Consider the following 17,455-nt stretch of genomic DNA (forward strand, 5'->3'; position numbering starts at 1 on the left):
ACATAGAAAACACTGGATAAGTTAAATTGTGTGAATAAGTTGCACCTTAAAAAAATAATCTAGAAATTTACCTATTTGTGCCCTTTATTTTAAAGAGTCAAAGGTGTCCCCAGAACTCCAAAAAGCATTCTAGCGTACACCATCCACAGTATGAAAACATGAAGAATCTGTTGAGTAGCTGACTGTGCATCGTTGTTTAATAATTATTACCTCCTTAATATGACTTTATTAGTAAACTCTACACAGATGGTTAGTGTGGGAAAGAGACAGTCAGTGAGGGGAGGTTAGAGCTGATCCATAATACTTCTGTGTAATGGCCTTTTTGTTGTGTGGTTAGGGGAGACAGCGATAGATGTACACATGGATGTTTTGGCATGTTATAGTAACTGTGCAGTGGAGATTCCAAGACTCTCAGATTTAGCAACTCAGGAAAAAAGGTTTTATCCTAGTGGGAGGTGATTGAAAGCATGTTCCATGCTGACCTTGAGTTACTTGCATACTTGTAACTCTTCTCAGTTTGGATATCTGAGGAACACAACCCAAAGTGCCTAATGGTATCCTCTGAAATGATTGCCTGGAGGCTGGAATGCTGTTGAGACCTGTGGGGCAGATTGCCCCTATGAGTTGTTGTGGCCTGTCACCTGTACTCTTCTTTTTAATTTTCAGTCTGTCTGTTGTTAATCATTACCTATCTTGGAAGTAAACATTTTCACCCCTGAGTACCAGCCATTTGCTTGCAAAAAGTATCAGTGCCGTATGCAACCAGCTCTGGCTAGACCCTAACCTATGTCAGAGATGATCATTGACTCTATGGAGCATGTCTGTTCTGCGTGAAGTAACCAGTAACTCACCCCAGAGTTTCCTTTCCCTGTACTTGCTGGGTGCTCAGCAGGTGGGAATATCTTGAGATACGATGCACTATAACTGCAGGAACTTTTGGCTTTAGTTGGGCTTATGTTTATTGTGAAAAACACTTGACTAATGTTTGGTCTCAGAGATTGAAGCAGACTGTATGTCTAGATCTAAAGTAGCCTGTCCTGAATCCCATAAGGCTCTGTCTTCAGTTTTACACCACTGGCTGAGCGAGGACCCTGTGCACCTTACTCACTCTGAGAATGTAAGTGGCCTTATGGTATAGCTTTGGGCTGTGTTAGAGCATGAGCTGAGCTGAAATAAAATAAATGTAAGACAGTACCACTGCCTAAGTAATGATCCCAGAAAAGTTGTGCTTAAGTGGAAAGTTAGAGAAAATGACCCCAGTGGACATGCTTCCCTTTTACCAAGCTCCAGTCTGGGAACTGAAGGACTGAGGACTTCATGAGTTTACTTTTCCCTTGTTTGAATTCTGAAGCCACTTTTGAGTTAGAAAAACTCAAGAGCAGCACAAGGGGCTCCTTACCCATCTAGGGTCAATGGCCATCTTCCATAGCATGCCAGCTTTTCCTATCCTACCTGAGACAGGGAGGCAGGCCAGACCAGACACACTATTAATAATTATTAACAGCTGAAGCACAGAACGAAGAAATTACTAGTCTGATGTATCATACAACGTTGAGGTAGTAGCAGTTCTGGGGAACTATATCAGTTTTCCACCTAGTCCATAGGAATAATACACAGGAGTTCTGACTTCCAGGCTCTACTATAGCCATTTGAAAAATGATAATGGGGTCTTACTGGACTACTGAGTACTTTGCCCCTGGCACTTTATTCTTCATTTAAATATACCTAAATGTTTGCTGTCACCATATGTTATTATGGTCATAGCCAGCACCTCTTCTCATGTCATGCTTGACTGCTTTTATAATCTGCTCATTGCTTGTACCTGTATATTGCTGTTTGTAGGCTGTCAGCACTCTATGCCCTAGGGATGTGATATGAGCAAGTGAATGTGTGTGCTCAGGTGCACACGTGCATGTGCACATGTAAACAGAAAGCTAAAAGTACTGTGGGGACACCAGACCTGATTTCATCAATTCACTGGCTGACTGTTGTATCATGAAAGAGGGTGAATCTTTTTCTCTTTGTCACTGCTTAAGTGATATGCCCAGGACCCTTAAAAAGAGCAATCTTTTCCTTACCGCTTCTGATTTCTGTACCTTCCGTGGGGGGAGACTCAGAGGCAGACAAAACACTCTTGTGTAAGTTAGAAATCACTGAACCCAGGTATAGCACCCAAATTCCCAGAGAACTTGCTTATGCAGTCTGGCCCCTTGATGGGAAACAGGATCACTGGTTATTTAGCAATAAGCACTGTGTTAGTGGCTCCTGAGAATTTGTGTCTGCTGACTCTGCTGAATTTGAACAGGCTCATGGTTCTCACATTGACAGTGCGTGCCTGAGATTCTCTGAGGGTTTGGTGGCAACCACCAGCAGCAGAAGGTCTGTTCCTTTTCCTCCAAATGGTGTTTACTGAGACTAGTTTAACTGTGTTTCACCCTATAAAAATGAACAGAAGTAATGTTTAGGTCTCTGTGGTGGGAGTGGAGTTACTAGAAAAAACGATCTTTTTGAAGATTCCTTCTCTGGACATGTGCGTGCACAAGAGACCCCACAAAAAGCCCAAACAAACCCAAACATGAACACATTGTAGGAACAGGCCCAAATGGAAATAGTCCTTCCTTTCCCAAATATATGTCTGTTGGTTTAGATTTGTTTTAGAGACCACAGAAATCTACTGCTTCTAAAACTGAGTAGATCTTTAAAGGAAGAGAACTGCAGGAAGAATAAGGAGGAGGAGGAGGAAGGAGGTCAGCTTTTTATTAGCTTGGGCTGGACTCCATGTGACATGGTCTGTGGAGTACCTTGGTATATTTCAGGGATGTTTATCTCTTAATCTCCATTCTTCTTGGTTATCCTTTGCAGAGGAATTGGGTGTCTGGAGTAAAGGGAAATGTGGCTTCTCAGAGGGGCTAGGTGTCACGTTCTTTAACTTGTTCAGCTTATCCCTCTCATCCTGACACATCTTCAGGCAGGAACAGCACAGGTCTTTCTCTTGTACCAGGTAGAGTGTTTCTATGCCTTTAACGGGGTTGGCATGCTCTTCTTGCTCTGTTGAATCTGGGAAAGGGTTTCTTTTTGCATTCAGTTTCTTGAGCTTGGGGAGATTTTTCACACTGTTTGGGATGGTGGTCAAGGTGTTGTCAAAGAGACCTATCTCCTTAAGTTCCTTCAGGGCCCCAAGACTAGTGGGGATACTGTCAAGACAGTTCAAGCCAAGGTTGAGAATACGCAGGTTCTTGAGAAGGTTTAACTCTTCTGGCAGATGTTTGCTGGTCAGCTTGTTGTTGCATATATTCAGGTAGAAAAGGTTTTGAAGTGTACCTATTGTCTTGGGCAGCTCCTCAAGCTGATTACTATGCAGGTCCAGCCAGCGCAGTTTCTGGAATTTCTGGATGCTGCTTGGAATCTTTTTTAACATGTTTCTGCTCAAATCAAGTTCATCCACGTCAGCCAGTTTCAGAATGCACTGGGGAAAGGTGGTGATGCCCATCTTGCTTAAGTCAAGACGGCGCCCTCCATCAAAAGATATCCGGATAGAATTTTTGGCAATTTTCAAGGTGATCACCTTCCCTTTTTGACCTTTTGCTTTCCCCTTGGCCATCTTTCCACTGAGAGACAGACAGACACACCAGACTGTGGATAAGGTGTGGGAACTCCTGTAAAGCCTTTGAAAGAAGTGGCTCTTACTCCCTAATTAAAAACAAAATAATCACATAGTTATGATCTAACATATGACCACTGGACTCTTCAGAATTCTTTTTTTTTTGAGGTCAGGTCTTTTCAACCCTGAAGTTGCAACTCTGAAAGTTCCTCCTTGAAAGTATTTTGAGTAGGTGAAATTCTAATAATCTACAATATTATTTTATTGCATTGTAACACCTATATTGCATTACAGGGTGAAATTACAAGTGGGAGAAATCTGCTGTCTTTCATCCCTAGATGCTGATTTGAGCTCAGCATGTAATGAAGCTGAATGAAATGTGGTATTATCCGTCAGCCATTTGATGACCTGAGCAAAATGTATTGTGGGTCCCAATACAGTCCTTAGGGACCGCACTAAAAAGAAGCTCTCCAAAATTGTACTGATTCTACCAGACCAACAGGTTGCCGCCTTTACAGGCCTGGCATCTGTTGACAAGTTAGTTAAACATGCTGTTTAATGAACCTCAGATTTGGGTTCTGGTCGCTATTGAAGGATTAAATGTGTAAAGCAAATTAAGAGTGTTGTTTTAACCAGGACCTCAGGACATAGTGGGGTCCCAGATTTGCCAGGACTGCTTGTAGGTCATACATCACCTACAGGGCAGACTGCAACAGAGGGGTTTGTGTCAGTGCTGCTTAATGATGTGTTAAACCAGGCCTTACTGTGCCTCCTGTGCTTTCAAGGAAAGACTCTGGATACTCTAATCTTGACGTTCCCTCCATGCTATGGGATAGATGGACTCCCACTGTGAAGGTGCCCTGCCCTCAAAAAGTGCATGTAGGTGTGATGGTCAGACTTCTGGCTCATACTGGTGCCAGCACGTGCTACACGCTTGAGTAGCAGTCCACTGCAGTCTCAGGTTTGGTGAACTCTCTCTAATCAAAGGTCATCGAATACAACTGTTAATTATGGCTAGTGACAAAGGAAATAGGTTGATTCCTATTCCTAAATGGATGACAATGTCCCTCTCAGCTGGAGAGAAGAGAGGAGCTTGGGTTACAGCTGGCTAATCTCAGGATGGTTTGGGTGCTTTGGCATTTAATTGTGAAGAGTCAAATCACGGCTTTGATGAATGATTGTTTGAGACAAAATATGGATTTGTCTACGATACATTTCCCTGTTAGAAAGGCTTCATTACAAACCCTTCAGGCTTTTTGGCTGCTCATTAATCATGTGCAAATACATGAAGGGGAAGCTCAGGCTACAACTAAGGCATTTCAGCTCCTTTCCAATTACACGCCATAGTCCAAAATAATGCAAACCCAAGGGGGAATCTCTGCCAGTTACCACCCACACTCCCATGAGCTCTGTAATGAGGCAGATGCTTCAGAAAATCCTGGAAGCAGTACATTGGTGTCAGTCTCGCCAGAGGGTATGTTCCAAAATTGAGTATTTGTTATTTTATATAAAAATATTTAAACACAGTTAAATCTTTCTGTGTCTGTCACTCCCAGGCTTCTGTCTCTCACTAGTACTTCCAGGGTCATATTACCATTACAACCAAAGGCCTCTCACTTTTTGCTGTTGTTTAACCTTACGTTGTCCCAGGGGCAATATCGATGCCATTCTTTCCATAGCGTAGGCTGCTAACTGAAGCAAAGTACAGTGGAAAATTAAGGACTTTGCCCACCTTTGTTTATGTTAGCTTAAGTAATTTGCCCAGGAGTGAGCAGGAAGTTCTGGAGAACTTCAGGTTCTTTGAATCACAAATGACTCATTTTAAGGATTTGATGCAATATTCTGGTTGGCAATTCTGTGAAGATAAAGTTCAGTTGCGTGTGAAATGGCAGAGCGCTATGGCTGGTACAGGACACCCTGAGTCAATTACTGGTGCACAGAGGGTGACTACCATGCTTCAGAAAAAGATCTGCAAGGCAGCTTCCTTACACTTTGGCAGGATGGAAAAAGACTTTGTTTCCTGCAATTGGTGTGAACCTGGTGACTTTTGGGTCCAACTTTCTCTTGATTTGAATTTTGTATTGGATAATTTGACAAAAACATTCAGTGCATTTTTACCAGTGAAGCTTTTCGACGAAGTATGCCTTTAAAACAATGAAAGGGATCCTCAAAGAAAAATAAATATTTTTTTATAAATTCAAAATGAAAATTTCTTTTAAAATGCTTTTTGAAATATCTGTAAAACTCTCAGGGAAGAAAACATTCTTTTTTTTTCAGTTCCTGGTAATTTTTTTTAATTACTTTTCATTTAAAATTCAAGGGGTAAACATTGATCCAAACCAGTTTCGTTTCTTAAAAATAGCGGGGAGCCAAAAAACCGGCTTGTCCCGCAGCTGCCGTTCCAGGCTGGTTCCCAGTGCTGGGCTCCCTCTGTGCTGTGCGTGCCTGCGAGCACTAGAGGGAGCTGGTGTACGAGGTTGAGCGCTGGAGGCCCGGCGTTCAGGAGTGAGTAGTTCGGCGTTTTGGGTTTGGGTACTTCTCTGTCAATAACCCTTGCCAACTTGTTACAAAGTTTGAACCTGGACCTTTCAGATTTTTAAGAGGTCCAAACAAACAGATCAGTGCAACTTTCCTGAGACAGATCTCTTTGCGTGATGCACTGGGTGATGCCCAGACTTCAAAGAGGTTTAACAGCCTCCTTTAGTTGGATTTTTTAAAATCCTACTGTGGACCTCCGAGGTGCACTGATCAGGAAAATATGAGTCCCTAGTGAGTGCTCGCACTTTCTAAGTGCTGTTTCCTTTGGGTTAAAAGTTGGAGCCACGTTCCAAACTTACAAAAAGGTGATTTGCAATCCCAAAGACAGAGATTAGCATTAAAGGTCTGCAGAAACACCACAGTGCACCAGACAACTCGAAGGGGGATGAATAGCTCTCTTGTCTCTGCATGCTTGTAAACTAATTATCAGTGTTTCACAGGGCTGTAGCTGGAGATAACGGAGCTTACTTAGCCATGTCTCATTTTCTTTAGCTCTGTATAAGAAGGCTCCAGTTCTGCAGCCACTGATATTATAAATTCAGGAATTGCAGGAGCCCTCCTTGCTGTAAATGTTAATTACGCCTGTTCAATCTCATGCTCATAGTGCATCTCCTGAGATAGCAGAGGGAGAGGTACCTGTGTTGCCCTGCGATCTAAGAAAAGAAGGTGACAAGAGGGAACTCTCCTTACTCGTTTTCTCTAAACCCTCGCCCCACTGCTAGGTTCACCCTCTGAGTTGCTGGCAAGTCTTTGCCCAGGGGTGGGGTTGCTACATTTCTATGTGGTAAGATCTCACTAAAGAAGACCTTGACTAGAAAACTCTTCCCCTTTTTATCTACACTTGGTAGATACACTTTACCAAGTGTAGAGTCTTTGGTTTGGATTGGGCTTTTGAAAGCCCAGGTCTAACCCCAGCACTTTAGGAGTGTTTCACAGGCCCAGAACTTCGAGGCTGACCTGATATAGAAATGAACAGAAAACATATGTCAAGGGCATCATGCTCTCTGCGGTGCTCTGCATTGCTGGGAGCTGCAGGGATGGAACAGACCTTGAGCATCATGACTAGGGCTGTCAGTGCGAAGGAAGGATTTATGATTACTCCTTACCTGCACTTAAGCACTTGCACAGGGCCCAGTCATGGCCCATTGTAGCTAAAGCCTATCCTAAGAAGGAGATCCCATCCTAGAATATAGATTTGGACCCCGATGGGGCAGTCTCTTCTGCCTGAACCTACCTTCTTCCTTTCTCAGCACAGGGCTGGCAGGAGCAGAACAGGCCTTCTGCCTGTGACACTGTCTGGGTGTTTCAGTACCTCTTCCTCTGTGGTGCTACCTGTTCTTTTCCTCCCATAGGTTGCTGCTTCCTACTCGTCTGCATCCAGAGCTGCACAGAACCATCTTGATCCCATCCTGAACTAGTCAGTGAGAAAAGTTTCCTTTGTCTTTCCTCCTGGATGTCTGTGTATTGCAGAGCAGGCTTGCCAAGCCCAGAGGAGCTGTGCATGCCCTGCTCTTCTCTGGGGGCAGGCAGGCAGTGAGGTGACATGTTCTAATTCACCCATGGAATAGCTCTGTGGAAAGCTTTCATGTAAAGCTTAAAACCAGCATTCATACAATGAAAGATTTTGCATGAAGCCAGGCAGTTCCAGCTAGGGTAGAATTTTATTTCCTTATTTATAAGCCTGTTACCATTTCTTTGTTGTTGGATACGACCTGTTGTGGAAGAGAGATTAATTCGCTGGCTATTTTAAATGTAGTCTCTTGCTAACAGGCAGCTGTAGACTAAATCCTGCCATGACCAAATACATAGAGGTTTCCTTCCTTAATTTTCTTACTTTTCTAAATCACTTCAGAGCCACTGTGCTACACACTGTGCAAGATCACTTTTAAAAGCAAGGCCCACCAAGAATAAACAAAAATATTATTTCATCTTAAAAATTCTGCCAAATTGCCCCCCTCCATAAGAACTTACCGGCTAGCGGCTAGGAAGACTTAGAACACAAGGTATAGATGCCACAAGCTGCTTGATTTTTTTCAGTAGGACTAGCCTTCGTGGTCTGTTACTGTGCAGTTGTCCTCTGTCTGCTCTTCTCTTGAGTAATCAATTAGTCTCTCAGTCTGTAAATAAAACGGTGAGCCGGGATTGCAGGACAATTTGGCAAAAGTGGCAGAAAGGACTTCCCCAGCTTCAGGGTCTTTGTATTCAATTCTCCTTCCACAGCCTGTGAAACTTTTGTTCCTAAGCAACAGCAATGCTGTGTCCTTGGAGATTATTAGCATAATGCTTGGTTCCAGCTTGCAAGTTCAAGCTGGAGGGAAAAGAACTGAAAGGCATGCAGTGCCTGGAAATGTTAGATTTCAAATTATACAGAAAGAAAAAGCATCTGGACCTCGTTAGAAGCTGTTTGTCAACTTTTTACATTGCCTTAACTGTCCATTTTAGTCATTTGGCTGTTTCATTTTACTTGGCTGTAATACAGTGAGAGATACTTTTATGTGTGTTAAAACTCACAACATTTGTGATACCATCCTTAGCACAATCCACATCTGACAGATATGGACACAAGAGGGAAGGTTCATTCAGCTGTGCAGCAGAGAGGATATGAACTATTAGTTTATATTCATTTATCTGTGACCCTTCAAAAGTGCAGTTGGTACAATTTCCCTTTGTAGCATGTGAATTTACTGGAATTTGTCTCTATGACTGGGGATACCAAATTCAAGTTTTTAGTAACTGGTTGCAATAATTTCAAAGGAGTATCTGAAAAAAAAGAACTATGCAAGAGAAATAGCAGTGTTTTGTAGTAGATATTGTTCACAGGAAATGCAACATTGAGGCCCCTCTCTTGCTGATAATGGGTCCAGGATGTTCTTGGCATAAAGCAGCTGATAATGTTGATGTGCTTGCCTGATTCCAGGGTTTGAGATTGCATTTTGTTCACCTCAACAAATTAATTGAATTTACTTGATTATTTTTTTTTCCATGATCTGAAGTGTGCCTGAGTGCAGCATTTCTGCAGCGGAAACTTTATCCCTTTGTATGCTGTAAGCCTGTGAATATACATGGTGCAAACAGTGTTCCTTACAAGAGGGAGATTCCTTTCTCCCTCCATAGCCCCCTCAAGACATCCCACTTCAAGGAGCCCTACTTTAATATTACACAGATTTACAGATTTCATATTGTATTTCTATTCTTTGAGCACAGAGTAAAAATACCCAGAAGGGAGACTGGTACAATCAAAGAGGACACTGTCCTTTTATTCTAAATTAATCTAACCTGACACTTTTCTGAGTTTGAGAGACACTTGATTGTTTCACAGGGGAAGCTGACATTACTTTTGATGTCTTCTGTCCTCTTTTTAATAGTAGGATTTGAATCTAGGTTGTGGCTTACCAGGAAGGGTTTTTTTCTTACAATAATTTTGGTAATTGCAAAAATTCTTTCAGAAAAGTACAGCCTTGGCACTCTTTTGCAGACATAAAAGGTCTGGAAGATGGAAGACAAAAAGAAAATGAAAGCAGCTTTGTGAAGTCTAAGAACCCATTGTTTACTGGAATTTTTATATTAATTTCAGTGGGGGCAAAATCTTATCCTTTGAGATTATCTCATCTGCAATGAATCTCCAAATGGGTTGAGATCCACCTGTCTCTAGCAAATGGAGAGTACTGGCTATCACAAGAGTGAGATCATAGTCTGGTGTTAATGGAAGAGGGATTAATGAATCACTTATGTATAGTGTAGCCAAAGGTGGATCATCATTAGTACACATCACGCTTAGATTCTGCCATGGCTAGCACCCTACAAATATCTTATAGATGTAAATCTAGATAGATAGATACATGACTTCACATAACTTCACCCCCTCTTTAAGTTTAGTTATTTACATTTATAAAGCACTTCTGTTTCTTTTTCAAACCAGCCTTTGATTATTTATTTAATTTTAAATGCACTTACTGTGGTTGGATAGCTGCAGTTGATCTGCTTTGAGCTTTTACTGTGCTGGCTAGAGAGGTGTTGGCTGGAAGAATGCTGGTTGATTAATTACCAAGGAGAAGGGAGGAGTAGGCTTGAACTGCCTATAATGCGATTCATGTTCTGAGCCCCTGTGAGTCAACAAGGGTAGAATGCAGAATTCCAGGTCTCTGGGCACTTGTAGGGAGCATCCTGCCTGGTCCCTGGAGACTCAGAAGTATGGCTCTTACAGGGGAGTGACTACGCTTAGCCTTGCTTATTTTCATCATGTGGTGAACTCATCAACGTCTTAGAATTATATAGTGGCTTCCGAAGTAAGCAGAGAGGATTGTTTTGAGCCTTGCAGAGTCCTTATTAGCTGCTTAGGGCTTGTGACACACAGAGCAAGAGTTCCACCAGAAGATCATGGCACCCACAAGTCAACATATGTTATGTATATTTGCATAACACACACAGACTGGCCCAGTTTAGTCCTGTGTAAAGTATTTTACAATGCTCCCACTTTAAATGTTTGAGGAATAATCGATTGAGCAGGTTTGTACATTGCATAATCCCCTGCTTTCTAACTCAGCCATAAATCCAAAATAAATCTGAACAGTTTTAGTGAGTGGGTCTGCCCCTGTGGAAAGGGAAGGAACAAACTTGATATCTCTGTGTCAAACACCCTAATCCGAACACACTTCAAATAATTCCAGGAATCCTGATCCTATTCCATCCCTTTGAGATACTCTGAGTTCTCAATGTCTGTCAGAGAATTTACAAAGGCCAGTGGGGTAAAGGTCTCTGAAATCTCCATATAGTGTGAGGGCTGAATTGTAAAGGGTAAGTCATCCTGATATCTGTTGTCTACTTTAGAATTCCTACATTCTTGAGCCTTGTGTGGCTCAAACTGGGGGTGAAACCACCATAACTCTACTCTAGTCAATGGACTTTCTTCTGACTTACATTGTGTAAATTGGGCCATCATATAAGCTATTCATTTTTTTGGACAAAGAGTGAAGATTCTGTTTTGCCACATTAGGTATGAACTACACCTTTTTGTGTTACCTAGTTTCTATAAACATAGCCTCCTGTTGTTAGATTTCTTGTGCTTAACAGGACAACTAAACAAAGCTTAGGAGTTGCAGACCACATGCCAGAATTGGGTATCACGTTTGTTCATGGAATAAGTTATTACTTAGGCTGTGCAAAATCCTTCCCTCAAAGACACACTTTTCTTTGAAGATAGTGCCTAAGCAGGGAAAAAAATACTGTGTTGAAAAAACCATAGTGGTTTTCATTTATGTACACTATTAACTGGTCCAGGACTGAATATGCAGTAAAATAATGATTCATAATCATGAGAGGTAGTTTACAAGAATTTGCTACTGCAAATTCAATAGAACTGTAATGATCATAGACCATTTTGGTGCTTTATCTAGATATTTGAGGCTGCTTTAAGCCTAGCTTTGTGGGTATTTAATGTGTTCTGATACAGAGCACAAGAGTGCAAAATAGCAGCTAGCTATTGCTGTAGCGGTTTTATAATCTATGGCTGAGCTGCTTTCCTTACACTTCGGGAATGTAGTAGTCCTGTCTCTGAGCTGGCACCTTAGAATTAATTTAAAGGTGTACACTCAAGAGGGAAAACATCTCCTACCACCACTTATATTGTGTCATGTCAGCAACCCTGTTTACTTTGGCAGATCAAAAGTTTCTTTAATTAATATGCTGGTTTTTTGCTGGTATAGAGTTTGTTTTCTTCATAGTAGCAAGTATGGGGCTGTGTTTTGGATTTGTGCTGAAAATAGTGTTGGTAACACAGGGATGTTTTCGTCACTGCTGAGCAGCGCTCACGCCGAGCCAAGGCCCTTTCTGCTCCTCACCCACCCCTCCAGCGAGGGGCTGGGGGTGCACGAGAAGTCGGGAGGGGACACAGCTGGGACAGCTGCCCCCAGCTGACCAAAGGGATATTCTGTGCCATATGGCGCCATGCTCAGCATATAAACTAGGGGGAAGGAGAAAGGAGAGGGACATTCAGAATGCTGGTGTTTGTTTTCCCAAGTAACCGTTAGGTGTGATGAAGCCCAGCTTTCCTGGGGGTGGTGGAACACTTGCCTGCTGATGAGAAGCGGTGAATGAATTCCTTGATTTACTTTGCTTGCATGCACGGCTTTTGCTTTACCAATTAAACTCTTTCTGTCTCAACCCATGAATTTTCTTACTTTTGCTTTTCTAATTCTCTCCGCCATCCTACTGTGAGAGGAGTGAGAAGGCAGTTGTGTGGGACTTAGTTACCAGATGAGGTTAAACCATGACAATCCAGAAGCTGTCACTTGTCTCGGTTTGGTCTCTAGGAATTGACAAGAACAAGTCTACGGCCTTCAGGCGCTGACACACCTTCTAGTTCAGCGTAGTTTAAGTGTGACTTTTGTTTGTTCAGAAACTTTCACCCTTCCACGTTTTCAAGTGAATTCCAGTTTAGTATATGCCTTCAGCTGGTTTCTTGAGGGTTTTTTTATTATTATTTAAAGTAAAATGTTGCATTTTGTGAACAAAGAAAGTGGAAAAAAATGTATTTACTCTCTTACTTTAAAATACAATTATAAACATGGCAACCCAGTTTTTAAGGACTACATTAGTTTCAAAGTGCTTTGCACAAAAATATCTTTGATATGGAGACGGAGGCATCTCTGTTTTCAAGCCAGTGTTTTCAGAATGCTTTAGAAAAGCATGAGCCTTTGAGAATAAGGCTTCAGAATAGAAACAGACAGCCTTAATGGTACCTGTCACTAGCACTCTAGCTCTACAATGAGGTGAGACCAGGAGCACAGACTGATTAGCAGTTTGGCTTAGCTTTGAACAGCTGAGGAGGCTGCTGTCCCCAGCTGTCCACCTGCCTCTGCTGCAGGGGCATCTTCTCTGCCTGTGAGCCAGCTTCTGAATTCTTGCAATTTACTATGTGGTGTCACTGCCACAGTGTGCAGTGGTATCTTAAGGCAAACAGAATCCATCCTTAGCACCACCACCCTACTTCATTCTTTTTTCTTAGATATCATACTTTTCTCATACTTCATTCAGGAGCAGACTGGCAAGTAGCTTGGGGAGAGTCAGCATGTCACAGGGAGAGTGACTGACAGTCATAAATTCATCAGCCATCTAATGAAGCTAGGCCATCAGCTGTTCATCAGGTAGAGCCTTCCTTCCTAATGAAAGCAGTAATGAAATTTGTATTGTGCAGCACCAACCTAACTGATGACGCTCTGATTTTGGAATTCTTTGGTCAATGGTGAAACCTCAACATTCTCCTAGTCTTGGTGTTCTCTCATATCTGTGGGGTGAGAGCAGGGGCACAGGGAGTACAGATCTGAAGTTGTACTGAAGCAGGCTATTTCAATAAAATGTTTGTTCCATACAGGAAGCACTCAGGAGGGGAAAAAACAATGCTCCAGAAGTGGCAGGTAAGCTACATCTTGGCTGCACATGGTTAAGTGAAGAATTTCAGCATCTGCCTATGTGTCTGCGCACAGATGTGTGTGTGTACATAAGTACTTCAAGACCTAAGCTGTTCTCTTGTGCTGCTGGAGGTAAGGTTATTGGCAAGAGGAGCAGAGTATTTACATCTGGTTATTACAGAGGTTTTGCTCCTGCTGTGAAACATGTGGTGCTACTGTCTGGCAGATTAAGTGTGACTTTACACATTTTTAAACTGAGACCAAAGAGAACCAGCCACCTAGCTGAATGACTGTTCACAGATCATCTGGACATCTAAATCAACACACCTCTCATTTTCCCAGGTGTTTTGCTGAACTGAGAGATGCATTTACTTACCTGCACCCCTGATCTTGGTGACCCAGGACACATTGAAGAAATCTATACCTTCTTGTTTATATACAGCACTTTGTGCAGCCTTTTCTGTACAGGCAGTTGTCCAGGATTTTCAAATATACAGATTCTTTGCATTTGGCACTCTTTTAAATTGGGAGAAAGCACTCTGTTACGCAAATGCAGCATAAAAGCACTGCTTGAGTATAGACAAATACAAACAGCCTGTCTGAAGAAGAACCAGAATTAAGACAGATTCTGTTGAACAGAATTTGTTGTACAAGAGATATTGTGCTGATCTGAATGGCAATGGATGATTGATTACACTATTTATAATTCTTGTCCTGGTAGACCTGGGAACCACAGGGCTTTGCGGGTGTCTTTGAAGCATAGTTCTCAGGGGTGGAGTTAGAAGATTTTAATTCTTGTTTCCTTTCCCTGGCAGAAGAGGGAGATCAGCAACTTTGATTACCTCATGTACCTGAACACGTTGGCTGGCCGCAGCTACAACGATTACATGCAGTATCCTGTGTTTCCATGGGTCCTTGCTGACTATCACTCTGAGGTCAGTGCTTGCTGTAGCATTCTGTACTTTCTATGATAGCAACCATACAAAAGTTTGTCGAATTATGCCATTGAAGCAGAGGGGCCTAGACCAAGGGTTCAAAATTTGAGATAGTTAATTTGAACAGTACTGATTCTTTAAATATTAACCTTATCTTCAAATCAGTATGGTGAGGATCACATTCTGCCTCAGAAAGATGGATGAACATCTGTTTCATACATACCTACTTAAAGGCAGGCTGCGTTGTCTTGGCAGATAGGCAGGGACAGGCTTCTGTGACCCCTGACAAGGAGGTTTGGACAGAAAAGCCTTGAGAGCAGTTTGCAACCTGCAAGGTTCTTTATTTGTGAAGCTCCTTGTACATGCTATCCTTTCAGTGGCACATGCTGCCACTCTATTTCCAAGTCCCATACCAGTTCTGGAGATGGGTGTTTTAGTACTGAATCTGTGACCCTCTTTGTATAGGTGAAACTTCCAACACAGCCTTGCTGCTATCCAGTGTCATTGAGCTAGTCATGATGTCTAAGACCCAGGGATCTAAAATCTACATCTTTGCTGGCTTTGCTTTTCAGACTCTAAACCTTACTAATCCTCATACATTTCGGGACCTGTCAAAGCCCATGGGAGCGCAGACTGTGGAGAGGAAACACAAGTTCATCCAACGCTACAATGAGGTGGAGAAGAGTGAGGGTGAGTGTTTTAGGAGACTAACAAACAGCAGAGGCTTGGGTCCCCTCGGGCCTTTGGGGATGCTGGTGAATCCTTTGGAAATGGCCACGCAAAAAATTTCCAGACCTCAGGCTAAGGGAAGCACTATATGCCAAGGAGATTCTCTCACCTCTGGATACAAACTGGTTCAGGATTCAAAGAGAAATGACTCCTACAGGTACTGCCTTACATGTCTTGTACAGCTGCATTCTGTTGTCTTCCCTTGGCCAGGATGACACACTACAGCAAAAAGCAATGTTCCCTGAAAAAGACTGCTGTTAGCTAAGCTGTACACATTAGTCTTGTTTGTTAGCTAAGCTGCATGTAGAAGACTGCTGCACAAAGCTTAGCTAACAGGTACTTTAGAAAAGGAAACGGGATGCTGAGGCTGTTGAACTCTGGAGATCAAGACCTTTTTTGGTGCTAATGGGGAAGGGTACAGTCTGGAAAGTTAAAGGCCTTAATCTTCAGAAAATGCAATGTGCAAGGCGAAAAAAAGAACGTACAGAGATGGTAGTAACAGTGCACATTCAATGCAAATATGCAAGGTGTGCTTTTGCTCACAAATCCTTGAACACATCTGCTTTAAAGACCTGTTTGCTATTTAGTTGTGCTGTGGTAACTGGATGGTATGGGCTTGAAATGGTGATATTTTGCCCTAGAACCTGATTTTGTGTCCAATTTCCAGGAGACCTGTCAGCCCAGTGCCATTACTGTACTCACTATTCATCAGCAATTATAGTGGCATCTTACCTGGTCCGAATGGAACCGTTTACCCAGACCTTCTGTTCTCTGCAGGTAAGGGGGCAGGATGGTTTCCCTCCTACACCTCATTATGGACACTGTAGCACATTATAGTGGCCGTGTAATGAGGGGGGATTAATTCTTTTGACATTTTCTGTATACTGTAATTGGACTGTGGACTCACTGAAGGCTCTGTGCTATGTCTGTTGAATTCAATGAAAACATCTTAATGGGAGCGTGATTGATGCCTGATGATCTTGGTTTATTCCTGAGGGAGAAGGATTATTTTTGGTCCTGTGATACATTTTGTGAGAGCTGGGGCATGTGAACACTTAGTGTTTTACTGCCTGCCTGAGTGTAAGCTTCTTGACTTTGGGGCAGATGAGACTTTCATGGTAGGTATTCTAAGCCCAAGTGCCCATATAGTAATTCAGCTACAGGCAAGCACTTGGAGCTGGCTCTGGTGACATAAAGACTATTCCTGGGCCAGATGAGGGGACACAGGTTCTGGTGGGTGTGAAAGGATAGGGATCATGGGATCAGTTCCCTGAAGGAGTAGTAGGGTGAGACTACATTCAGTGCTCCAGGGAGAGGAATATTATGCTTTAGCTTGTTCTGAACTCGGTGGTGTTTTATGATGCCAGAAGCACCCACCATGGAATCGAATTTCATGGGAACTGTGTGCTTACCTTTCCTAGATGGTCAGCATACAGGGGCACAAAATTCCCTGACTGCCCTATTCAACAGGCAGTTGGTGACACAGAAGCACAGACGCTTGGGCTGTAGCAGACAATTGTTACCCTTATTTTTGTAAATGTGTTGTGTTATAAAAGGGTCTGCCAGGAGGACAGGTCCTCAAAAGTGTATTTCTTCGAGTGCCTTGCTGAAATCTACCTATCCCTATGGAGCATGTGAGGGAGACAGCTAGGCTGGAATATTCCATACTCAGAGACTGCTGTGCATATGGTGAGGGCTGGCCATACCTCCTGCAGCTTTCCAAGTGCTTTGCTGTTGTGCTGGTCTTTTTTCTTTTTTTTTATTCTTTTTTTTTCTTTTTTTTTTTTTTAATGAACTAATACAAATAAAGCGCTGTGCTAATTAAGTAATAAGCCCTATGATATCGGCTGTTACCAGCAGTAGCTGATGGGTTAGTGAACCACCTGAGGCAATGGTTACCATTGCACTCTGTGAGCCATATGTTAGCTGCAGTCATGAATGACTGTGGAGCAGTTATTTCTTGTAAACAGGAAAGACTGCTGTATCTCACTGGCACACTTTTCATGCATAACAAGTTCCCAGTCTGAGTAGTTGCTTTGTGGCTGTGTTTGTGTGTGATTAGCAGGTAACCAGCATTTTTGTAGGGATAGTTCTCTTCAAAGGCTGCTGGGACCTGAAGCACTCGAAATTTTGTCTGGATGTGGATCCACTGAAACTGTTGAACAACTTCAGTTCTCTTTCCTTTGCCCTTATGTTGTTGCATGTTCAGCTGAGCTCATTGCTGTCATTTCCCCCAGCTGACTGGT

At 42.6% G+C, this 17,455-nt stretch overlaps 2 protein-coding genes across 7 annotated transcripts in view; one reads left to right on the top strand and one right to left on the bottom strand.

Annotated features, from left to right (window-relative positions):
• The window catches only part of WDFY4 (WDFY family member 4), a 144,283-nt gene that overhangs the window by 99,161 nt on the left and 27,667 nt on the right, over positions 1–17,455 (top strand). For all 5 annotated transcript variants that reach the window (XM_080401530.1, XM_080401533.1, XM_080401532.1 and 2 more), the window contains 4 exons: positions 13,509–13,551; positions 14,361–14,480; positions 15,053–15,170; positions 15,877–15,986. In XM_080401530.1, the coding sequence (XP_080257656.1) occupies positions 13,509–13,551; positions 14,361–14,480; positions 15,053–15,170; positions 15,877–15,986 (391 nt within the window). The remainder of the gene's footprint in view (positions 1–13,508; positions 13,552–14,360; positions 14,481–15,052; positions 15,171–15,876; positions 15,987–17,455) is intronic.
• LRRC18 (leucine rich repeat containing 18) lies at positions 3–13,501 on the bottom strand. 2 transcript variants are annotated; one of them, XM_080401786.1, is made up of 2 exons: positions 8,111–13,501; positions 3–3,608 (listed from the first exon to the last, which is right to left on the bottom strand). In XM_080401786.1, the coding sequence occupies exon 2, from the start codon at positions 3,599–3,601 to the stop codon at positions 2,813–2,815; it is 789 nt and encodes a 262-aa protein (XP_080257912.1). In that variant the 5' UTR covers positions 3,602–3,608; positions 8,111–13,501; the 3' UTR covers positions 3–2,812. The 2 variants fall into 2 exon arrangements, with proteins under 2 accessions (XP_080257912.1, XP_080257911.1); XM_080401785.1 differs by having other exon boundaries at positions 3–3,690.

The sequence above is a fragment of the Falco punctatus genome (genome assembly GCF_963210335.1).
Source record: "Falco punctatus genome assembly, chromosome: 9".
NCBI lineage: Eukaryota > Metazoa > Chordata > Aves > Falconiformes > Falconidae > Falco > Falco punctatus.

What these genes read in the sequence shown, in the direction of transcription:
- LRRC18 (XM_080401786.1), bottom strand. Translation starts at nt 3,601, where the DNA reads ATGGCCAAGGGGAAAGCAAAAGGTCAAAAAGGGAAGGTGATCACCTTG.